Source organism: Aedes albopictus, chromosome 2, assembly GCF_035046485.1.
Source record: "Aedes albopictus strain Foshan chromosome 2, AalbF5, whole genome shotgun sequence".
Taxonomy (NCBI): domain Eukaryota; kingdom Metazoa; phylum Arthropoda; class Insecta; order Diptera; family Culicidae; genus Aedes; species Aedes albopictus.
Genome location: NC_085137.1, coordinates 355,488,253 through 355,514,152, shown reverse-complemented (window position 1 = coordinate 355,514,152; position 25,900 = coordinate 355,488,253). Strand labels below are relative to the sequence as shown.

General features: G+C 40.6%; 1 protein-coding gene across 1 annotated transcript in view; it reads left to right on the top strand.

Annotated features, from left to right (window-relative positions):
- The window catches only part of LOC109416453 (paramyosin, long form), a 74,502-nt gene that overhangs the window by 17,078 nt on the left and 31,524 nt on the right, over nucleotides 1-25,900 (top strand). The window contains exons 3-6 of the mRNA XM_062852792.1: nucleotides 16,197-16,283; nucleotides 16,352-16,518; nucleotides 24,234-25,233; nucleotides 25,295-25,407. Of these exons, the coding sequence (XP_062708776.1) occupies nucleotides 16,197-16,283; nucleotides 16,352-16,518; nucleotides 24,234-25,233; nucleotides 25,295-25,407 (1,367 nt within the window). The remainder of the gene's footprint in view (nucleotides 1-16,196; nucleotides 16,284-16,351; nucleotides 16,519-24,233; nucleotides 25,234-25,294; nucleotides 25,408-25,900) is intronic.

The following is a 25,900-nucleotide window of genomic DNA, read 5'->3' as shown; positions in this document are numbered from 1 at the left end:
CTTTTATTGTTCAAATTAGTTTCCTGAGTAAATTCTTTGCGGAATTCATTCAGCGGTTTGAAAAACTTGCATGAGTATCTGGCAACATTAAAGAAAATTTTTCCTCAAATTTCAGGATAGAATTCCGAAAAACAACCTTTTTTGTCCGTGCGAACATATTGGAGCAGCACGTTGTCGTTGCGAGTGTGCATGTTGAGAGAAATGTTAGTTTTGTGGAAATCAGTTGCAATACTGTTCCATTCAGGACGCAGGAGATACAACTTAGCTATCCTTGGTTATGCTCTTTGGAGGAGACAGAAATTGTTTTTCCTTGGTGAGCTTGATCCACATTATTATTATTTTCATTGATAGTTCATAACACTACAGGGACACGCTGCTATTACACATTATGAACTTGAAATATGAGCATATATTCACATATTTGTAGTGCAGAAAAGACCCAAGGTTTGCTACACAAGAGCAGTAAAAATCAAAATTTATATCTTTGAAATCGCGTGGCAAAATCATTAGAAAGAAAAGATAGACTGAAAAATAAGGGAAAAAATGTATTTACTTGATTTTTTTTATTATGCCTGACAGATAACCTTTTACACGGGACCACAAATCAACAGAAATTTAAGTTATTTTAACGTATACCCGGTCTTTCGAAGAATTACTCAAATATGCGTCAAACAGCGATGGTGTGTGTAAGTAATTTCCGTTCGATCACGACAAAGATTTTAACCCAGTCAGTGACAAGTTGTTTTCACGCAACGGAAGCCTTGTTTGATGCAAATTTGGCTTCTTTTACGAAAACGCATTAGATGTGTCGGTGCCAGAGTTGATGTACACGTGCTGTAGTCCCATGTACGGGAGCCACATTGCAAGCGAGCTCCCAGGAGCACTGTACATTTTGAGACTGAAAGTTGTGTGCCTCATTTTTCTCAAGATGTGTCTCATGAGCTGCGTCTCATGCGCTGATTAAATTAGAAAATTTTACGACAAAAACTTCCTAAACGAACGAGAATTGAAACCTTAACCTTTGCATTGAGAGTCCCTAGTCGTATCGCATAGACCAATCAGACACTTGAGTTGTGAACGGAAAAAAGTTGTTGAGGTTCTTCGTTACCAAGAAGTTGTTTTTCACCTTAGATACCAACAGCTCACGCAGCGCATGAGACGAGCTCCCCGGGAGCTATGCGCCAAGCTCGCACCCACCAGATTTTCATGAGCCTCCTAGCAGCGCAGCACACTGCGATTTTGAAGAGCTAGGAGACAATTTGGTGTGAGGCTCGCTGTCACATTTATGTACACATGAGCAATCGGAAACTCTGGTCGGTGCTTTATTGTCATTTTTCCATGTAATTACCTTAAAAATTACATAAAAAGTGAGTGATATAATTTCAAATGGTATTTTATCCTTCTTTGAGCAGGATATTTTTTCGAGTTACGCTGTCTGAGCAATACCATAACGTAACATTTGTGAAATTTCCATCGACCGCACTTTTAACGATCATTTTAAATCTTCATAGTTGTGGCTTTCACAACCAGAGGCGCACGCATCGTTTTTCTTTGCGTTTGGCGTTTCACACTAGCGCCTTCTGTTGACGATATTGTACAATGCAGTGGTCCGTAAAACATTTCCACCTGGTGATGGTAGTGTGAAGTGAGCTCTGGTTGACTGAAAAGATTTTTTTGATTACTATTTATTCAAGTGAATGAGACGAATCAGTGATTCAAGGGGGTTTCAGGAAATAGTTTCCACGTCGCACGAGGGCTTCGCAATAGCGAAGATCAACGGGGTGTACTACTGTAGTTGTTATGCCTTCCTCCCTCAGATGGCGCATGAACCAGTTAGCGTCTATGCTGGATTCGCTATAGAGCGCACTAGCGTGGTCATCGGTGGACACTTCAACGCCTGGGCGATTGAATTGGGTAGCCGTTCGGTGGATACACATACAGTGACCATCTGGCGGTTCGATACAGGGTGGAACACGGAGAAAGACGGCCATAGCCGAAGGTCATCGACCGTCATCGGCGATGGATGACCTCGCGCTTCGATAAGCCGGCATTTGTGGAGCGATTGCGTATGGAGGGTAACACCGACGATCTATCCAGCAATGATCTAATCATCAGATCCCTGCCGCAATGCCAAGGAAAAGAAAAAAATAAAGGGTAAAAGGTTATTGCGGCCATAATAATTATAAAATGCACCATAGGAAAATAAAAATGCACCATAAATAATTAAGCAATGTACCGATAAAATGCATAGATTTCTCCATAAATAAATAGAAATGTTCCATAAAAAATTAAAAATGTAGCGGTAAACCAAAAAATTTTCTAGTTAAAAATGAAACATTGTATCAATAAAAAAATAAATAAAACACCATAAACAAACAAGATTGCTCCATAAAAAATAATAAAAACATCCATAAATAATGAACATTTGCTCCATAGTTATACCATATTTGCTCCATAAAAAATTGAAATTGCACCATAAATATCATCAAATTGCACCATAAACAAATTGTAAATTTTACCTCAAACAATGCAAAATCTACAAAAATTAATCAAATTCTGCATCATTAGTAGTATTGCAATGACTAGTTTCAATGTAAATATATAAATATATGTTAATATGTGGAAGTTAAAAGGCAATATTCTGCTCCTTCTGCTTTGACAATCTAAAAAGAATCTAATAGAAATAACGTCAGTTGTTATCAGGATACTTAGTTTATTTTATATTTATTTTAAAACATGGATTTATTATTAATCGATGCAGATGTAAAGTAAGAGAACAAGAGTTGACCCTTTTTGATATTTTTTCCGATCAAATTGGAATCATCAATAAATGTATGTAAACTACAAGAATATGGTTAACCCTTTTTCAAAATGCGGGTTCTTTTAATCCATGCGGCGTAGCCTGTGGATGCGTCGTAACTGTGTCGATTCGGTTCCAGGAAATCCACAGATCCAAGAATTTGCCCGGTATAATGCAAACAGTGATGTTATCCCTTTTTTAAGTCCGACAAGCGTTAGCAAGTTCGAACAGCAAGCGATTATAGGGTAAATAGCATCCATAGTTTTTCCATCTTTTAAGTCGTTCTATCATAGATGTGTGCTTCGGTATATGATTTCTGTATATTCTCTTTTTACTTTTCATATTAACATATTCCAATCCACATCCTAAAGTACGATATGTCGTTAGACACTGCATCAATGGTACATTTCATTTATTTAGTTCACATCAAATTCATGATAATACTGAATCAACAATTTGCCGCCATAATACTCGATTTGCAGCTGCAGCTCTCCATCCTCGGTCACGCCCAACACTCGCCAGATCACGCTCAACCTGATCCGCCCATCGTGCTCTCTGCGCTCCACGCCTTCTTGTACCAACCGGATGGTTAGCAAACACCAACTTTGCAGGGTTGTTGTCCGGCATTCTTGCAACATGCCCTGCCCACCGTATCCTTCCAGCTTTGGCCACTTTCTGGATACTGTGTTCGCCGTAAAGTGCAGCGAGCTCGTGGTTCATCCTTCTCCGCCACACACCGTTGTCCTGCACACCGCCGAAGATCGTCCTTAGCACCCGTCGCTCGAAAACTCCGAGTGCTTGCAGGTCCTCCTCGAGCATCGTCCATGTCTCGTGTCCGTAGAGAACCACCGGTCTTATTAACGTCTTGTACATGGTACATTTGGTGCGGGGTGAATCTTTTTTGACCGCAGTTTCTTCTGGAGCCCATAGTAGGCACGACTTCCACTGATGATGCGCCTCCGTATTTCACGGCTCACGTTATTGTCAGCCGTTAGCAAGGAACCGAGGTAGACGAATTCTTCTACCACCTCGAAAGTATCCCCGTCTATCGTAACATTGCTGCCAAGGCTTGTCCTGTCTCGCTCAGTCCCACCTACCAGCATGTACTTTGTCTTAGCCGCATTCACCACCAGTCCGACCTTTGCTGCTTCACGTTTCAGGCGGGTGTACTGTTCTGCCACCGTTCCAAATGTTCTGGCAATAATATCCATGTCATCTGCAAAACAGACAAATTGGCTGGATTTCGTGAAGATCGTACCCCGGCTGTTGAGCCCGGCTCGTCGCATAACACCTTCCAGTGCGATGTTGAATAGTAGGCAGGAAAGTCCATCACCTTGTCGTAGTCCCCGTCGAGATTCAAATGAACTGGATAGCTCACCCGAAATCCTTACGCTGTTCTGCACACCGTCCATCGTTGCTCTTATCAGTCTGGTCAGCTTCCCGGGAAAGCTGTTCTCGTCCATAATTTTCCATAGCTCTGTGCGGTCGATACTGTCGTATGCCGCTTTGAAGTCGATGAACAGGTGATGCGTTGGGACCTGGTATTCACGGCATTTCTGGAGGATTTGCCGTACGGTGAAGATCTGGTCCGTTGTCGACCGGCCGTCGATGAAACCGGCTTGGTAACTTCCCACGAACTCATTTACTTTAGGTGAAAGACGATGGAAGATGATCTGGGATAGCACTTTGTAGGCGGCATTCAAAACGGTGATCGCTCGAAAGTTCTCACACATTAACTTGTCGCCTTTCTTGTGGATGGGACAGATTATCCCTTCCTTCCACTCCTCCGGTAGCTGTTCAGTTTCCCAGACCTTGACTACTAACTGGTGCAGACAGGTGGCCAACTTTTCCGGGCCCATCTTGAAGAGTTCTGCTGCAATACCGTCCTTACCAGCCGCTTTGTTGTTTTTGAGCTGGTGGATGACATCCTTAACTTCCCTCAGCGTGGGAGTTGGTTCGTTCCCGTCCTCTGCTGCACCAACATAGTCATTTCCTCCGCTGCCTTGGTCCTCCGTGCCTACATTCTCTTCGCCATTCAGGTGCTCGTCGAAGTGCTGCTTATACCTTTCGATCACCTCACGTTTGTCCGTCAGGAGGCTCCCTTCCTTATCCCTGCATATTTCGGCTTGCGGCACGTAGCCTTTGCGGGATGCGTTGAGCTTCTGGTAGAACTTGCGTGTTTCCTGTGAACGGCACAGCAGTTCCATTTCCTCGCACTCCGCTTCTTCCAGGCGGCGCTTTTTCTCCCGGAAGAGACGGGTCTGCTGCTTCCGCTTCTGTCTGTATCGCTCCACATTCTGTCGGGTTCCATGCTGCAGCATTACCGCCCGCGCTGCATCCTTCTCCTCCAGAACCGCTCTGCACTCCTCGTCGAACCAATCGTTTCGTCGACTCCGTTCTACGTACCCGATAGTGCTCTCGGCTGCGTTGTTGATGGCTGCTTTCACTGTACTCCAGCAGTCCTCTAGAGGGGCCACATCGAGCACACCCTCGTCCGGCAACGCTGCCTCGAGATTCTGCGCGTATGCGGTGGCGACATCCGGTTGCTTCAGTCGCTCTAGATCGTACCGGGGCGGCCGCCGGTAATGTACATTGTTAATAACGGAGAGTTTTGGGCGCAGTTTAACCATCACCAGGTAGTGATCGGAGTCGATATTAGCGCCACGATAGGTCCTGACGTCGATAATGTCGGAGAAGTGCCGTCCATCAATCAGAACGTGGTCGATTTGCGATTCCGTTTGTTGTGGTGATCTCCATGTGTAACGATACGGGAGGCTGTGCTGGAAGAAGGTGCTACGAATGGCCATGTTCTTGGAGGCGGCGAAATCGATGAGGCGTAGGCCATTTTCGTTCGTCAGCTGGTGGGCGCTGAACTTTCCAATCGTCGGTCTGAATTCCTCCTCCTGGCCTACCTGAGCGTTTAGATCCCCTATGATGATCTTGACGTCGTGGTTTGGGCAGCGGTCGTACTCGCGTTCGAGCTGCGCGTAAAATGCGTCTTTGTCATCATCAGTGCTTCCGGAGTGAGGGCTGTGCACGTTTATTATGCTAATGTTGAAGAATCGGCCCTTGATTCTCAACCTGCACATTCTTTCGTCGATCGGCCACCAACCGATCACGCGCTTCTGCATGTCGCCCATCACTATAAAAGCTGTTCCCAGCTCACGTGTGTTGCCGCAACTCTGGTAGATGGTATGATTACCTCTAAACGTTCGCACCATAGATCCTGTCCAACACACCTCCTGCAGCGCTACGATTCCGAACCCGCGGTCCTTCAGTATATCGGCGAGTATGCGGGTGCTCCCGATGAAGTTGAGAGATCTGCAGTTCCACGTACCGAGCTTCCAATCGCAAGTCCCTTTTCGTCGCTGTGGTCGTCGCCATTGGTATCGGTTCGCATTCTTCTCTTGTTGATTTTCCGGTGCTAGTCTTTTTTACGGCTGGCTCGCAGGGCCTGACACCAACCCACTAACCCAGGGAGCTGGGCTTACCTTCCCGGAAGCTACGGGTTCTGCATTGGCATTTCCTCCAACTACAGTGCTAAATAGCTAGGCTCGAGCGTACAATTAGATTAAATTTATGTAGCTTTTACATTCTTTGTGGTAAAATTTACAATTTGTTTATGGTGCAAATTGATGATATTTATGGTGCAATTTAAGTTTTTTATGGAGCAAATATGCTATAACTATGGAGCAAATATTCATTATTTATGGATATTTTTACTATTTTTTATGGAGCAAACTTATTTGTTTATGGTGTTTTATTTATTTTTTTATTGATACAATGTTTCATTTTTAACAAGAAATTTTTTTGGTTTACCGCTACATTTTTAATTTATTATGGAACATTTCAATTTATTTATGGAGAATGCTGTGTATTTTATCGGTACATTGCTTAATTATTTATGGTGCATTTTGATTTTTCTATGGGGCATTTTCGTTTATCTATGCGTGCATTAAATAGGCTGCCAAAAATAAATGGACCAGTACACTGGTGGTGTCCAGAAATCGCAGAACTCCGCGCTTCCTTCCTTAGAGCTAAAAGGAGGATGCAAGGAGCTCGCACCGATGAAGGTAGAATGGAGTGGAGTGCGCTGCCGTGTGCAGCATAGTTGTCCCATGTTAATAGGGATTCCCATAAAACATGGGACAACTATGCTGCATATGGCAGTGCGGCCCACAGGGCGGCTAAACTGGTACTGAACAAAGAGACTAAGACGCGTAAGCGGACGTGTTTCGAAAATCTCTGCCAGGCAGCCAAAACGACCCCTTTGGGTGATGCCTACAGAAGCCATGGCCAAAACGAAAGGCACTTCAGCACCCCCAGAACGCTCCCCCTAGATGCTAAAGAAGATCGTGGAAACGTCGTTCGCACGCCACGATACAAGACCATGGGCCCCTTATCCTATAGTAAAACCGGCCAAAGCGAGGTCGCCCTAGTGACGAATGGCGAACTCATCGCAATATCGAAGTTGCTTAAGTTGAACAAGGCTCCGGGCCCGGACGGTATCCATGCAGTAGCCATCAAGACGGCCATCGAGGCTAGCCCTGACATATTCAGAAGACTATGCAGATATTTATCCAGGCATATCTCCGGGGAGGTGGAATAGGCAAAGATTGGTTTTACTGCCCAAACCCGAGAAGGCTCCTGGCAACCCACCGACATACAATCCTATCTGCCTTCTGAACAACGCCGGGACAGATCATTCTGTCAAGGCTGATAAACCGATAAACCCGATGACTCTAGCCACTCGGATAACCAGCTCAGCTACCGGAAAGGTCGATCGACGGTAGACTCTATTAGGGCTGTAACCAAAACGGCCGATATAATAGAAGCGAAAGGGAATCCGGTATTGCGCGGCGTCAGCTGGGCCGCCATCGAGTGCGCCATACACCACCCAGGAATCCCTGTTAGCCTATGCCGAATACTGGAGAGCTACTTTCATAATAGGGTGTTAATCTATGACACCGAGAGGGGCTACAACATCACCGCGGAGCTACCTCAGAGCTCCATTCTGTGCCCGGTACTGGCCCGGCGATGGCGTATTGAGACTAAGCTTCTACCGGGCGTAAAGCTGGTCGGCTTTGCTGATGATATTACCCTCGTAGTATACGGCGAGTCGATAGAGGGAGTGGAACTGACCAGCAACGTACGCAATTAGCATAGCGACATAGAACAGGATGAGGTCGAGACAGTCGGCACTCGCGCATCAGAGAACGGAGGTTGTGGTGGTAAACAACCGCAAGTCTGAACAACAGGTAGTGGTCACCACAGGCGGGTGCACGATCAACTCTAAGCGCTCACTAAAGCAATTAGGGGTCATAATAGATGATAAGCTGAAATTCGGAAGCCACGTAGAATATGCCTGTAAAAGGGCAAGCATGGCGATAATGGCACTGCCAATGATAATGTCAAATAGCTCGGCAATAGTCTCGAGTAAGCGTAAGCTGTTCGCGATAATAGGAGTCTCTTTACTACGGTATGGTGCCGCTGCATGATAGAACGCGCTAGAGGTAAACCAAAACGTGAAGCGACTCGAGAGTACTCACAGGCTGTTGTGCCTTAGGGTAATTAGCGCATACCGTACGGTCTCAAAGGACGCGGTACGCGATTAGTGGAGCAAAGGTCGAGTATGCAGGCGATATGCGCTAGAGACATCACTCCGGACAACATTATTGAAAGGAAATGTGTACGGGCGGTCAAGTGGGATTCCGTTACTTCCACGTTCTCCCGAATCGTAGTTGAACTACAGAGAAAATGGCGGCCCGATCAATATAAAGTTGAGTTGGCCACCCTTTCCACCCAGGACTCAAGCAACGTGTAGTCTTAAGTACTAGCCAGGACCCAAGCTTCCATGGGAGAGAGGTTAACTTAAGGCGATACTGGAAGCATTTCCTCATTTATTTGTTTTTGATTTTTTATATAATAACGAAGCAATATTCTCAAAATCGGTTTTCGTGCACATGTAGAGTAAGGATCAGGGTATCTTCTGATTTTTTTACGCGGTAGAAAATGTTTTTCGTTTTTGCAGAAACCATTTTTGAACAAAATTTCACTAAAAAATGGTTTCTGCAAAAACAAAAACATTTTCTACCACGTAAAAAAATCAGAAGATACCCTGATCCATACTCTACATGTGCACGAAAACCGATGTTAAAAAAATTGCTTTGTTATTTAATAAAAAATCAAAAATCAAAAAAATGAGGAAATGCTTCCAGTTTCGCCTTAAGACCTCGCCCTCGCTAGTGGGTTAGGGGGTTGGGAGATCTACAATTAATTGTAGGAAAATCTCTACTTACAGTCTATATACATGAGACAATTACGCGTAGAACGGTAGTAGCGGTGTCCAGAGGCTTGCAAGGGCTTTCTAGGGCATTTCAGAGGCACCCCTCAATCCAACCGAAATCTATTCGGAATCCTCCTGAAATTCCCTGAAATTCCTTGATACGCCTCTGATACACATCTGGAACCCCCATCAGAAGGTCCCTGGCAACTCCGGAAACCCCTCCGAAACCCTTCTGAATCTCGCAAGAAACTTAAAAATGAAAGTCTGACATATTTGTAAAAGATACATTTAAATTTTAACCACCAGTGTAAAATATTCAGCAATTAACGAGAACCGTTCAACATTAGGATGAGCTAACAGAAGAAGTCGTGAAAGATATGTGAGCCGTGGTGAGACGCCTTCACATCTTTTTGAAGACTTTGATATGCGAGTGCACCTTTTATTTTATTCGGCAAGCTCTCAGATAAAACGAAAGTGTAAAATGCTAAAAATAAAAATAATTTATCTGTATTATACAGATTTTTGAACATTCGCACTGATTTCATTTTATATGAAATACAGATTTTTGAGCTCTTTCATTTTTGTATGAGATACAGATTTTTCACCTTAATTTTGTATGGGATACAGATTTTTGAAAAGAATGATACAGATTTTTTAAAAATTCATCTGGCATCCCTGAGCCACACTGACAGTCTGTGCAGCGCCTGGATATATTTTATGTGTCTTTCAAAACGCTCTTAGAACTGGTAGCTTTTATGCTGCAATCACTTTCTACTCTAGAGGAAGAATGGCTGAGCAGAGCACGAGAATCCCAAGAAACAAAACAAGCTGTATAACAGTTTCTTAAACTAAAGTTTGCTTAAGAATGGTTTGTTTCACTCTTGTACAGCAAAAATGTTTGTTGGGATGTTCATGTGTGATGTTTGGTTGTTCCATTTCCCAGTCCAACAACATTTTTTTGTCTCAATAGCAAACTCATGTGTCTCTGACAGAATTTGGGCCGCTGAATCCAAATCTGGGCTCAGATTTGCTCCAGCACGTCACAATTTTGAGCTATACCTCAATTTATAGGGCAAAATATGCGATTTTGGGCTTTTTCGACTGCAAGCCATTAATGGAAATATGGAAATATTTTTTTAAGCAATCAAAAGGTAATTTGGTCATTTAACATCTAAATTAACGACTCATGAAAAATATTTCGTTTTCCCAAATCAAATTTGATAGATTTAAGCATTTTTTATTAGTATGTAAACTTGCATGCAACTTTTGGAGGGTGACTTGTATGGAAAATATTGTACCTAACATAAATCGCTTAAAACTATCAAATTTGATTTGGTAAAACGAAATATTTTGCACAAGTCGTTAATTTAGATGTAAATTGACCAATTTTTTTTTGATTGCTTAAAAAAATATTTCCATGCTTAATGGCTTGCAGTCAAAAAAGCCCAAAATCGCATATTTTGCCCTGTAATCTGAGGTATAGCTCAAAATTGTGACGTGCTGGAGCAAATCTGAGCACGGATTCGGATTCAGCGGCCCAAAATTTGTCAGAGACACATAAGTTTGCTCTTGAGACACACAAAATTTTTTTTTGTTACGCTGTGTTATGGGTCTGTTTTGAGTTGCCGTTCGCCGATATACTATTGGATAGAGTGAAGGACTCAGAAGAAATTTAGTGCTAGTTGTTCTCGGGGGTAATAGTGACTAAACGAAAAGTTGTGGGTGCCAAGCCTAGAAATCAAACACATGATCATACGACCTACTATGAGTAATTTAATACGAAAGCTTTAAGATCAAAATTTCAACTAGATCAATATCTAAAGATGTTTAGAATCGAATATGGAAGTAATGTGAGGATGAAGGAGCATGCTGTAATTTGTGCAGCTATATAAAACCCCATAATTGCTGTTGAACAGCAAACCTTTTATTTCGTTTTGAAAAGTGTGACCTTGAACTTGACCCACATTTTTCTGCTTTGTTAGCTCTGACAAGATACAGAACAATGCAACATATGAAGTTTCGCCACACAATATTGAACGTTTAGCATCAGCTTTTTCATACAGCACGCCGTATTTTTCATGATTCAATCACTAGTGAATATGCCTATGCAAATCCAAATTCAGCATGCTATGAATGAGTGATAAACTCTCCCGAATGTATAAAATGTCAGAACCAGTCTTGTTAGCGATCACAGTCTTTGACACCTTTTAGTCGATATTCGGCACCCTTTGTCTCCAACATTCACAACACAAGCGATCAAACTACTGTACGGAACGAAAATGTCGAATGAATGCGCTTGACCACGACTGCGTCTTCGGGAGATGGTTCGGGTTTTGTTATTCCTGTCTTTCCCATAAATAGAGCTGTTTTGGATAAATGTATGTGTCGTAATCGATTTATCACACACGAATAAACTAATATTATACCAAACTTCTAACGATAAATGATACACGATACGAACAATCAACGATAGCCTTTGTTCGTGCGGTAGTATGATGCGTCACCCTCGCACTGTGCTCGTATCACAGAGACAATCAAAGCATCTGATGCACGCTTTATCGCGGGATCAACCGTTATCGGGTCATGTTACAAGTCGCGATAAATTTTATTCATCCCGATTTACGCCACCTATGCTCCCGGAACCCGAATTCATCATTAAGAATATAACATTCATATGCATATCATGAAGCTTCGGCAATAAGAATGCACAAAAAGTGACCGAAAATCAAAATTTATCATTTCAACTTCATGATCGATCGCATCGCGACCGTACATGCCGAGCGATTCATTATTCGCGGAGCATGGTTTGTTATGAATGCTTGACGACAAAATTCCATCGTTGTTGCTATGATCGCGCGATGCCCTAACACCACGACGCATTCAAAATCTTATCATGATCACTAGATTTCCATCCTTGGACAAATGTCATCGTGTCAGACGACGTTGTTTTGATCCACTTTTTTGTTTATTGATCTTCGTTCTGCCGCTCGTATTGTGTGTAAGAGCAGGGTTGTTAATAGTCAGCGTAGCTGAAGCACAATCACTGACGACGACGGGCAATAAAAAGTTTGCGTCACTGAGTCAGCAGCTCTTGAATATTTTTCTTCATACACCGTCAGTCAGCTTGCTGGTCGCGACGAAAAAGTTTTGCCGTTTCTCTTTATTGACATTTTCGTTGAGTGGCTTGCACCGAACAGGGCAGGCAGACAAATAATCGGCCTCACGGGAATGGCTGATCAGAAAAAAAATGCAAAAATGAAACACGTCTTCATTCGGAATCGAACCAAACACCTTCGGATTGGCAGCACAACAGGCATACCATCAGAGCTAATTCAACAGCTCTGAAAGACCGAGGCTAAATCGTCAATAAAAGCTCGCCTTTCGTCTGCAATCGGTTGCCATGTGACGAAAACGTGTTCGTTTTTCGTCGTTGCAAAAGAAGATAAAAAAGAATGACGAAAACTGAAGCTCCCTGTTTTATTTTCGGTTCATCATCGTCGTGGTTTCTTTGTCGGTCGCTGATGATGATGCAAGTGACGGAGTTTTATTTGCTGACGAACTTTTTTAATTTTTCATCGTTGGTCGGTGACGAAACAGATGGTTACCAACCCTGTGTAAGAGGTAGCGGTCGCACTCGATTGAAACAAAGCAAGCTGACACCCGACCGCGGCAACGAAACGAAGGTAGTGAAAAGTGTCGAATGTTTACAAGGCTGGTCAGAACTAACTTATCAGTGATTGTTTACACTTTCATCAGAGATTTTTGTTCCTTTCTAGTCTAGTCTAGTCTAGTCTAGTCTAGTCTACACATACACAGCCATCCATTGGAAGAATCCTGGAAAATGATAGAATCGACTACTTCTATCATTTTTCTTGTCATTATCAGTACTTGCAGTACATCGGAGATGTATTACAAGTATTGAAGCGGCCAGGCCTACTGTGCAGCGTTTTTAAATACATATAAATAATAACCATGGAATGGCGACATCTCGTCAGCCGCTCCTTATAGTATTTAGTATAGATAAGAAGTAAAAACGTTGGGAGTGACGTTGCTAAGAAAGTTAATGTCACTCCATTGAAGCTCTCCTTCCCGGGATGGGACATAGGAATTTACGCCTTATGCCCTGGCTCGAAAGCCTAGGCTTAAGCGCCATTACTCGCTCTCTGAAACGAGAAAGAAATATGATGACCCCTTCCCCGACTGTATTAAATAACCCATTATTATCAATGAAATATGGTATAAATAAATATGGGAAATCAATATACAATGGAATATAGTGTAATCTAAAATTATATGTGTATAATGTAGAGAAATGAAACAAGGTATCAATCTGCAGATAGTTTGAATGAATATATGTAGGAAATTTGATAGGATGTAATTAGCAAAAAAAACAAGTTTTAAATATGTCAATAAAATGCTCTACATTTTACTGCTGAAATAGATAATATTAGTAATCAATTTGAAAATTGGAAAAAAATATTCCAATAACACATAATACCTTATGTTAATATGCATTGGCTAGATAGCTGCAATATCGAAGTGATTTATTCATTTGCGATTTAGTGAATTTCTTTTTTTAATCAATATAATTCTTAGTTTTGAACATCCTTACACTTTTATGATTTTTCTTGGCTTAGTTACCGGTTTTCAAGACGAAAGCATTTCGAAATTTTGTAAATATTGACGAAATATTTTTATTTTTGATTTGACAAATTCACCGTTGGTGCAATACGAGTGAAGCAATTGTTTACTGGTAACTAATGCTGACAGTTAGTTGGGAAACATAGTCGAGGAGTGACCCGATGTATTTTCAATAGAATTCACAGAGATAAAAAGTTATCGCTGCAAGAAATGTTGGATTATTTAATCAGTCTATTCAGTATTCAACTACCCGACATGCGCCGTATAAATATGTACATTAAATATACTGAGAATAATTGTTAAAGGTTATTCGGGCTTTTAAATGCATTACTGTAAAACTACTTATTTCATCAGAACGCTTGGAAACGCCGCTTGAAATTATAGACATTTGATTCCGAGACAGTCTGAGAAAATTCCCTAAGGATGCATTTTTGGAGCAAATCCAGAATAGGAAAATAAATTTAAAGTGTTTTCAACTTCAATAAACTCTTTTACTATGATGGGGAATGGTTAACAAAAAATTTGAAATATGAATCACTTATCAATACTATAGAAACAATGATATATGAGAAATGAAAAAAGATCACTTTTTCAATTATTTAAAAAAAACTGTACCTTTTGTAGCCAGATGTTTTCGTAGCGGCCTCAAACGCGTTCGCTATGCTCGATTTCGTCGTACGGGTTAAGGCGGTGGAGCGTATTAAAGGATTAATCAAACTTAAAGCTAAAGTTACCACATCATTTCTCCTGATATAGGCCGTTGCGAGGCCTTTTGGTAATAAACATCCTGCGTGAATCCCTCGATGTCGCTCTGATTGATCAAGCTTCGTGGCTGATGCTTTGGATGTTACTTTCCAAGGTATCTCTTCTGACTGGATTGGATTTCTTGAGTGAAATTGAGTGCTTCTTCTTGCCGCCACCATCATACACCTCGTCAGTCATCATGTAGTATAATAAGCGATATTTCTGCTAACGGTTTTAGAAGAAAATCAATTTTCATTTCTGATAACACTGACACGAGAAAAAAATACAGCAAGGCAAATTTTTCACTTCCACTTCCCACCCTCATCAGAGATTTTTGTTCCTTTAACAAAAAACTGTTTGAACTGTTTTACTGATACTGAATTATTTCTTGAATCTCTACAGCTTAGGCGCCGTCCACAAATTACGTAACGCTCTAGGGGGAGGGGGGGTACGACCGAGCGTTACGGCCCATACAAAAAAATTAGGATTTTCATACAAAAAATCGTTACGGAGGGGGGAGGGGGGTCGAAAAATGTCAATTTTAGCGTTACGTAATAACTGGATGCTGCCTTATAGAATATGCATTAAAAATGTATCTATTTTTATAAATCATAGCCTATTTTTTCTAGGATGTAGTATCCAAAATATATTGGAGAACTTTTTTATTAGATTATGGACTGCTTTTTTAATTGCATTGTACAGTGGCCTGATGAACTTATATGAAAAAAATGTAAAAATTCTCATTCTTGTATATTCTTTGAGTTTCATTTTGGTCCCATAGGAGCTATACAATATTTCAGTCGAACTTACGTTTGAGCGCTCGTCATTGTAATTTTTTAAACGATTTACTAAAAGAAAAAAAATCTTTATAAAAATTTCCTGGAGTCAACCCTTGATCCCTAAAAATAAGCCGATAATTTTTGCAGGAATCTTGAGCCATACCCGATGGATAAAATTATGAGATTTTATTATTTATTTACATTTTACATGTTTCAATTCTGTCTTAAGGACAAACGTCTTGAAATCCAACTTCAATATTGTACCCGAACTTCAGATGTACAATTCTCAAGAAGTGAACTTCTAACGGTAGTGTAATTTTTATTTTGCTCTTGCTCACTTGTAATAAGCTTAAAATAAGAAGATTCGGTGCGCTGGTTTGGTTTTCGATGAGACTTGTGCGTTAGAAGTCGCGAGTAGGTTCAAAGGCGAACGGGACGATCGAGGAAATATCCACCATTGCTCTGTTGCTACTAAAATGGTAATTTCAGATTCTACTTCACATTATGGAACACAAACTTATCATTGTGTAATGTGTATGCTCACTTGCAGTGCATATGCTGATTCTTTTGCATCACGTTCTGTGTGATAGAAATCGAGATTACCATCTTCAAAATCGCGAGGCAAATTGTTGGAAAGAGAGGGAAGATACGAAAAATAACACGGCGTCCCGTATCACCTTAAAGTCGGCGATTGTGGCAGTCATCTTAGGGTTCTAACGATTCTGTCCAATGATTTGATCGTTCCACAGTTCTAAACTAAAATGGAGACGCATGGTCGCCCTTAAATTTACTCGATGAATCAATTGAAACTTGGTCCTTCAAGTTCCTTGACCTTTATATTAGATTTAAAGTAGTACAACTAGTTATAAACTTCAATAAAGTTTCTCCTGTATATCTTAACTAATTATATATCATTATTACTTTCTTTTACCCATTCCAATTCCAGATCGAACGCGAAAGGGCCGACCTCAGCGTGCAGGTCATTCAGATGTCAGAGCGCCTCGAGGAGGCCGAGGGTGGTGCCGAAAGTCAGGTTAGTTGTTTCGCTTCCGGTCGTCCCGCTACAAATCACAATTAAATGATTATCTCTCCCGCCCGCAGCTGGAAATCAACCGCAAGCGCGACACCGAACTGACCAAACTGCGCAAACTGCTCGAAGATGTGCACCTGGAGTCGGAGGAAACTGCTCACATTCTGAAGAAGAAGCACCAGGAAATTGTCACTGACTTCAGCGAACAGATCGAAGCACTGACCAAGGCGAAACAGAGGTGGGTATCCGTGGAGGAGGGGGAAGTGCACATGCATTCCAAAGTATAGTTTAGCCCACGTTGAAAATTTCCTGCTTTGTAACATGAAGACCGTGGTGGAAAATTGCTCGTAAAAATGTCAACCGTGTGAAGAAAAATTAGTGTAGGCAGTGCTGCATACATTATGTGATTCATCATTTCGACCTCGTTTCGCCACGCTTGCACCAGCTGCAACACAACACCTACAATGCGGCGACGTGTGTAGGTGGGTGAACATTTTTGAGTCAGGTCCAACCGAATGTTGGGTAGGTAGGTACTTGCTCAGACTAGTCAGTCAACCAGAGGTGATCTTTCATCTCTCTGGACGTTTTCTGATGTACAAAACTTCGGAAACCAAGTGCAAATTTCACTAATATTACATAATATGTGAAATTCAATCAGGAATTGTTTTCGTAGTTTATGGAAATGCTATAATATGTCAACAGCCACTTAAGATCCCTTATGAATAATTTTGAAGTTCTTCTCAGGATAACACTAGCAAGTGCAAATTGATAAATTCTACATTGTGGAGCGGATCTGGTGTGATGGTTAGAACACTTGGCACCAGGGGGATCGAACCCCACTCCCGACAAACTCGCAAATGTGTGTGGGAGGGAAGTATAGCGTGGGTCCCAAGATGAACTAGCCTAGGGCTAAAAATCTCGTTAATATAAGATAAAAAAAATGTACATTTTCGTAGTATAGTTATGAGTTAGTATGAGTGAACCAAGTTGGTACAGCATCTTTGCTTTCACTAATATTTTCAATATGTTTGATAACTTATGCTCAAGTGAAGTATATACAATTATTGAGAAAAGCTTCTCCGAGAATTTGCAAAGAGGTCTTTTCTATTCATTGTAGACTGGAGTAAATCCAAGCAATGCGTAATGTTCAATTTTGATCTCGTATGTTACTTTATTATGACTTGATAGACATATTAATACAAATTTTAACAATTGAACGCTTGAAAGCAGCTCTCGTATGTAAAAATACGAGAGATTCGAAACCTCCGTATCGCTAATCTGGTGTTTTAACCCTCAAATGGATACCTGGGGTCCATTGGACCCCAGAACCACTTTGAAGTTGTCGCAAACAAGTTTGGATTGACATATCGGCCCCATTTTTACAGTACCTTCAAACTACACCGCGATGAGTAATTTGTGCAAAAATACCATTAGTTTCATGGCGTACTATGAATTATTCTCGATGTCAAAGTTGAACCGGGCGATTTTGTACCCCACGGCACAAATGATTGTATCTATTGATCTTGACTTCCTAGAATAATGCTGTCTTCGACAAAGTTGTTCTGCAGAACAAGGGCATTCTTATGATAAATTAATTGAATCGAATTAAGTCCAGCAGATGGCGCTAGTGTGTATTCAAATTACGGATTGAAAGCTTGAATATCTTGATATTCTAAATGCATAGAATGTTCGTGTCTTCGGCAAAAGTGTTTAATACATCAAAATCTTTTTTTATTACTTTATACAAATATATCAAAATCTCCATGATTATAAAAATTATGCTAATGTTTTTCTGCAAGCTGGCGCTAATGGATACATATTAGACACCCTGAACGACAAAAGTCCTCAAAAAAGTATACTTCTTTTGAGATGAATGTCTTGATGCTGATTGATTGATTGGCGAAGGTATAGCTTCAAAGATTACATATGGATAAGACTTTCGAACCACATTTCAAAAATGTAATATGTATACATTTGTTAGGTACTTGATATCTCGATCGAGAGAAAATATTCTAAGTTGATGACTTCGGCAGATTTATTTATATGAATGTAATTTTTCAATTTCAATTATCTCTGATTTGAAATCATCTCACTAGATGGCGCTCCTGAACAATCAATTTATTTCGCCGATATCTCAGTCCAATGACAAGTTATAATTTTGGTATTTTCTGTAAAGATGTTTGTCTGACTACGCGTTCCTCGTTGATGTAGTTATTAGTGATTAATACTCCTACCGGGTGGGGTATATTTTACTGATAATTTCCCAAGTAACCACGAAGCCGTATATAAGTGCATCAATTTTGCCATATATTGATAATTAAAATTATGAATATAATGCTGCATTACTTTAAACACCTCATTGAAGCAATATTAAAGTCGAAAAGGGCCCCACTAAAATCAAATTAGTGCCACATATAGCAGCACGCTGACAGCCATTGCTAAAGTAATATAAATGCATGTGCTGTACATTTGCATTTGACACGTGCAACACTAAAAACCAAAACAAAAAACTATTTTTAGCACCGTTTCGTTATCGACGGTACTGATGCCCTCACACATGAATGTTTTAACCATTATTTTTTGTCGTCGGATCGGGAGTCGAACCAGAAGTGTTGAAGACCGCTAGATGAGTTCCATACGCGCTGGCGTCTTGGACCGTTTCTGCTGCAGTGATAACAACAGATATTTCATTAACTAAAAGAAAACTGTTCTTTTGTCTCAATCATTGTAGTAGAGGGTAAAACGACTATGTCATAATACAGTAAACTATCACATTCCGATAAATTACTGAAAAATACATAATGCATTTTAGAAGATATTTAATCAACATAAGAAAATTAAAACCTCGATTAAAACACCCTTCGCACACTGCTCATATGCTAATTGTGATTTCCATCGTTATTGGCATGTGATAGCAGCCTACAGAAAAAAGAAAAGTTCATCTCTAAATAGATTTTGCTGTCGTCGATCGGTGGCTCAAACGGGGATTAAGTTGGTCGGGAGTTGAACCAGAAATGTTGAAGACCGCTAGAATTGACCGTAAAGTTGTTCAATCTTCTTGATTTCATTTGTTTACCATTAGAGTCAAGCTTTTATAATTGTATTGTTAGAGCAAACTTTGCTAGTTTGTACATTGCATTTATTCAGTTTTTGCAGTGTTGAGTTATTGAATTATCTTATATCACCTTTTAATAAACCCGAATGTAAAGAAAAATGCAATGCATCATCACATTGATAATGCCAATCTAAAGGATTATTGCATGACAAGTGTGGAATTACTGCATTTCGCATTGCAAAGGTTGATATTCAGTCTAATTCGTGCAATGTTATAATGCTTGTGGTTACTTGGGTTTGCCTCAATTAAAACATACAAAGTCAGTATCTTTGCAAAATCGTACAAATTATTAAGAACTAGCTTAACTAAAAAAAAGAAAGCATGTTCGAAAACATCTCACTTGATTCCTTTCAAGATTTCTTCAGGTATTTTTCTACAAATTCCTTTAGAGATCCAGGTATTTCTTAGGGATTCTCTCACGATGGTTTCATGATGTTCCAGTAATTGCATCAGAGGTTCTACAAAATTGTCACCAATAATTCCATCTATGTTTGCTCCAGGGATTTTCATACGGATACCTTCAGGATTTTTCCCGGAATTTCTGAAGAAACGCTTCCTGCGATTTTTTTTTTCAAAAAATAATACAGGGATTCTTTCAGTGATTCTTGCCAAGGTTCCTCTAGGGCTTTATCTAGGAAATCCACTTATCCCCCGGATTTTTTTTTTCAGGAATTGCTCCAGGGACTATTTTAGGAAATCCACCAGCGATTCAACTAAAAATTCATAGAAGGATACCTCGGAATTCCTCCCGGTATTCCTCCTGGAAATCCTCCCATGATGCAAGAATTTCCCCTGGTAGTCGTCCAGGAATTGCTTCCGGGATTCCACTAAGATATAAAATTTAATTGATTATGTTTGGCTACGCAGTCATTTATTGAACAAACGACGTTCTTTATTTGCCCGACGTTTCGACACAGAGGTTGTGTCGAAACGTCGGGCAAATAAAGAACGTCGTTTGTTTAATAAATGACTGCGTAGCCAAACAGAATCAATTCCACCAAACAGTCGATTTATCATCAGTTCAATAAAATTTAATTGCTAACTAGCACCACTATATCTGGGTTGTGCGACGTCATAATCTATTGGTACACTTCAAATTTACTATGAAAAAATCTCTATAAATAATAAGCATCCCGATGTACGACAGATATAAACTATATAGGGTGTCCCAGAAAGTATGGGCACAACTTTGTATAGCGAAAATACAATCATTTTCTTAACAAACAACTATTTTTATATTTTAGTATTTTTATTCAAGGTGTTTTGATTGATACCTGTAAAGAGTTTATACAATAAAAAGGGTTTTGTATGCAGAATGTTCAAAATGAAAAAACATCTTTCAAAACTTCTGCACAAACTGCTATTTGACGATTTTGCCAATTATCCAAGTTCGAAACATTTTTTTCGATTTTTTTTCACATGATATATTCGAAAACTTGTTTCCTCAGATGGACGATTGAAATTTTTTAAAAAAATATGTTTTCCTGTGCGTACGGGTATTTCAGAATTTTGAGAAAACTGGAAAATTCGCTTTTTCTATTTCTGGATAAGACATGCCCACAGACATTCGAGTTTTTAAACATGTTTTAACGAGAATAAAAATAATTTAATCTACACTTTATAAAGCTGGAGCATGTATTTTACCTATAGTGAAATTAAAATGTAATTTTCTGCATGCTGTGACATATATTCAGAAGCTTGTTTTCAAAAATATCGATTTTGGTGTTTAATAGTTATTTATGTAACGAGTTGCAAAAAGTTGATTTTTTCAGCACGAGTCGTACATTTATCCAACGAGGCTTGCCGAGTTGGATAAATACGAAGAGTGCTGAAAAAATCGAGTTTTGCAACGAGTTCCATACAAAATTTTATGCTATGACTTTTTCATAATGCAACCCATTTGAGTTGCATAATGTTCATAATGCAACTCAAATGGGTTGCATTATGAACATTATACAACTATTTTTCATTATGCAACTCATTTCAGTTGCATAATGAACCAGTCTGGAAAAATTGGTCATTATAATACCAAAATGAGTTATATAAAATGTAAATTATGATACTGAATTGCATAAATTAATTTTTCAGGTTCAAAAGTATATGTTTTCAATTCAAATTAAGGGTTGTATAATAGATACGCATGTATAAAAACACGGATATATTTTTTTAAATTTTTATCGAGCTTAATTTCGTGTGTAGAAAATAATTTGTTAAGCGATGTTGTTGAAAAATATATCAAATTGTGCAGAAGCTTTAAAAGGTCTTTTAGGGAATGTGCTACCGCATTCAAACGAAGTGTCAAATTCAAATTTTAATGATTGGCATTTGATGTTAATACATTAAGGCAGGATATGTGTGAAAATAAAGTTTGTTTCTGCATCCATTCCCAAATGGCAGAGCTGCAAAGTTGTGCCCATACTTTCTGGGACACCCTATACATGCTCATGGGCGCCACCTAATGGCAGAGTTCCGAATCATATGGCACATCAACTGTGAATGTTTAACCTACCAAACAACTCCAAAGACACCATATCTTTCTAATAATCAGGATCCTAAGCTCATATAATATTTGTATGCTTACTAGCGCCGCCTTGTGGTGAAGTATCAAATCAAACGGTTCATTATCTGTAATCCCTTGTCCAAGCAAACAACTTTGCCGAAAACTCCAACTCTACTAGTAGTCAGGATCTGAGATATGAGATATTATTTTTCAGTGTTACATCTGTTTGTCTGTGATGTATCTTTGGGTTCATTCAAATAATACGTAAAGCTAAATTTGAAAATTTATGAACGCCTCTCTACCTCACGTAACAACTTTTGTAAAGGAAATTTTGAAATATCGTATAAAGCGTAACACAGCGGTCGACCACCTCGATCCTTCTATCGTTACGTAATATTTGAACGACCCCTTTTAAGCCGCAGGACATGTACACACTAAGATTCAGATGTTCCAGCTCAGTAATTTTTTCACTGAGTTCAGTATATTTTCCATCTTTTTACTGAGTTTTCAACAGCAGATTTATCTCGGTACACTCGGTTATCATATTTACCGTTCACCAGTAACGATATTTACCGTGCATCAGTAACTTTTGACACTTTATTAGCTGAGCTCGGTAACTCATTAACGGAATATCCGCAAAAGAAATAACCGAGCGTACCGAGTTAAATCTGCTGTTGAGAACTCAGCAAAAAGATGGGAAAAATACCGAGCTGATCTTAGTGTGTACATGTATGTCTACTCATCTACAGCAGTTCGATTTACCCTATTGTTTTGAGCGTCTTGTCCGCTTGCTAGGTACGTTTCATCATATTGATTGGGAACATTTTGGAATGCTTTCTAGCGCCACCTAGTGGTAATTTCCTGTACTAAATTATTTATCACTAGATAGGGCTTGACATGTCTAACATCTTTGCTGAAAACATCACCCTTTTGAAAAGTAAGGATCACGAGATATATGCCAATATATGTTGGGGTCCAATGGACCCCAGGGTCCCAAAATGGACCTTCATTTAAGGTATCCGTTTGAGAGTTAACTAACTATGCCACAAGTCACGATTCTGCGGAATCAGTGAAGAGAATTGTCAGACAAAAGAGGCACAAAACAAGCAACAAAGAAGGTGCGACGATTACTCTTTATCCCTACTGGTAACAGATAATGACATGATCTCGAAATTTTTTGTTGCAGACAAAATGGAAGCTGAATTTGTTGCGTACTTTTCAACTCGTGAATAATCAATTATTGCTAACCCAAAGTCGAAACTGTTTGATGATAGAGCTCCACCAGAGTTGCAGTGTTTACCGACTCGAAGTTATCGTTCGAAAATCGCAATGCAAGGCTTAAAAATCTCTAAACTCGTGGTGTACGATGTTAATCCCATTATTTTCAAGTTGGGACAAACTTATGTCGCATGGGTTTGTTTGTCGCAACAAATACAGGTTGCGACATTGTCATTATTGTTGCGCGATGGTTGAATTTTGATTCACTGTGCGGAATTGAAAGTCAAACTAGATTCGAAGCGCCACCCTCACTGGGTTCGTTTTGCACAACTTTATCTCCCCTTCGGCTCTTAGTTGTCAATCTCCCACAGTCTCGCGTCCTTTGAACAACAAGCGAGCATATTGTTTTTAGAATGTTGATATTAGCTTGTGCATTCTTTGATGCTGTATTGCTCTCTCGCACAGAATTGAGAAGTGTCACCAAAAAACATCCACGTATCATCCATGTGACAATGTTTCGTTCCATGATCCACTCTTGGCGTTTACGGCACTGAGTGTTCTGGAAATTCCCTCCAGGCTTACGAAAACGTTGCCATGTCACTTGGATAAGAAGATGGAACATTAGCATCGCCTTGTCTAAATATTTGAAATTATTTAAATCGATATTGTAAAAATTGACTTTGAAATTATGGAGGATTTCAAAAATTCAAATACCAGCGAAGTGTTACAATTAGTGAAGAGTAGATAGCACCATTCGACAATACCCATAACGATGATACTGACCGTCATCATGATGATCATCGCTGAGCCGAAAGATTCTCTCCCGTAAACAGATTGTTCGTCATCAGCGTCATAAAAGAAAAAGGAAAATCTGTGCTAATTTTAGTCCATATGCTCCCACACTGCACTGGTTGCTAGACTGGCAGGGTAGTTTTTGCCTCGTATGCTCGACCAATATCGCTCCCACCGTAAATGCGAATTCCAGAGTGACGCTGAAATGATGACTCATAAATGCCCTGCCTCGATATAAATATTATCTTTAAAACAACCTTAGAGAATATTCCCATTTATATTTTTCTCTCTCACGTAATAACCGACACAATCTGCTTTCGATCAACAGGGTTGAAAAGGAAAAGTCCAAACTGCAAGCCGAGATCTATGAACTTCTGTCCCAGATTGAGAGCGTTTCCAAGGACAAGACCGTCAGTATTAAGACCATCGAAAAGTTGGAAGTCCAGGTGACCGAGTTGAACATTCGCATCGAAGAGCTGAACCGCACCATCGTGGACATCACCTCCCACAAGACCCGCCTATCCCAGGAAAACATCGACCTGGTCAAGAGTGTTCAGGATCTGAAGATCAACATCGAGAGCATCAGCTTCTCCAGGACACAGCTCAACACCCAGCTGGAGGATGCCCGCCGTCGTCTGGAGGAAGACGATCGCCGCCGATCCATCTTGGAGTCAACCCTGCATCAGGTCGAAACCGAGCTGGAATCTGTCCGCCTGCAGCTGGAAGAGGAATCCGAAGCTCGCTTGGATCTGGAACGACAGCTGGTCAAGGCCAACGGCGATGCCGGTGCCTTCAAATCGAAGTACGAAGCCGAATGCATGGCTCGTCACGAAGAGGTTGAGGAGATCCGTCGCAAGTACACCGTTCGCATCCAGGAGTCGGAAGAACACATCGAATCCCTCCAGGCCCGTTTGTCCAAGCTGGAGAAGGAGAAGAGCCGTTTGTCGAGCGAGATCGAAATCCTGATTATCGACCTGGAGAAGGCCAACAACGGCATCCGCGAATATACCAAACGTATCGAAATTCTCGAGAAAACCAATATCGAAATCAAGACTCGCCTGGAGGAAACCATTACCCTGTACGACCAGTCGCAACGCGATCTGAGACAGAAGACCCAGGACTACCAGCGCCTGAGCCACGAACTGGATGCGACCCGTGAGCAGAAGGACCAGCTGACCCGGGAGAACAATAAAATGCAGAAGGATTTGCACGACGCCCGCTCCAGCGTCACCGAGCTGACACGTCGCCTTCATGACTATGAAGTCGAGCTGCGTCGTCTGGAAAACGAACGTGAGGAACTGACTGCCGCCTACAAGGAAGCCGAAGCCGTAAGTATTGCGCGATGCGTTCGGATCTGGGTATAATAACGAATGGGTTTTGATGTTCTAGGGCCGCAAAGCTGAGGAGAAACGCGCCCAGGCTCTGTCCGCTGAATACGGCCAGTTCCGTCACGACACCGAGCGCCGTCTGCTGGAGAAGGAGGAAGAGATCGAAGTTATGCGGTAAGTGAATTGGTGTTTTATGATTTGTCGCAGGAACTGTACGTCATCGCCTGGTTAATTAGCTTAATGTATGATATGATCAGAGTTAGCCACTGTAGCGGAATACATAGTTTACATAGTGATCCGGCTATTTGCATCCTTTGCTACATTCCTAAATGTAAGAATTCTCTTTGAACTTTTTGGAATATTGGCGTTTTTTATGTTAGGATAGAAAAAAAAACAATGGGTTTTACATATTACCAGGTAGATTACTGCCACCACTCGCATAACAGTCCCATCTTTGCTGGGTTTCCGATTCATATGGGACTGTTTTGCGAGTGGGGGCAGATTAGGTTATGGTTGTTTCCTAATCAAATGTAGATAATACTTGCTTTCCTCTCCCACAAAGAAGACTTAAGTGGAATATCAGGAGCTAATGTCGTTGTTTTAAGGTGAACTCATCGTTATAACTTTTTCACACGTGCTGGAACTCTTTGCGTCCTTTGACAAAGTT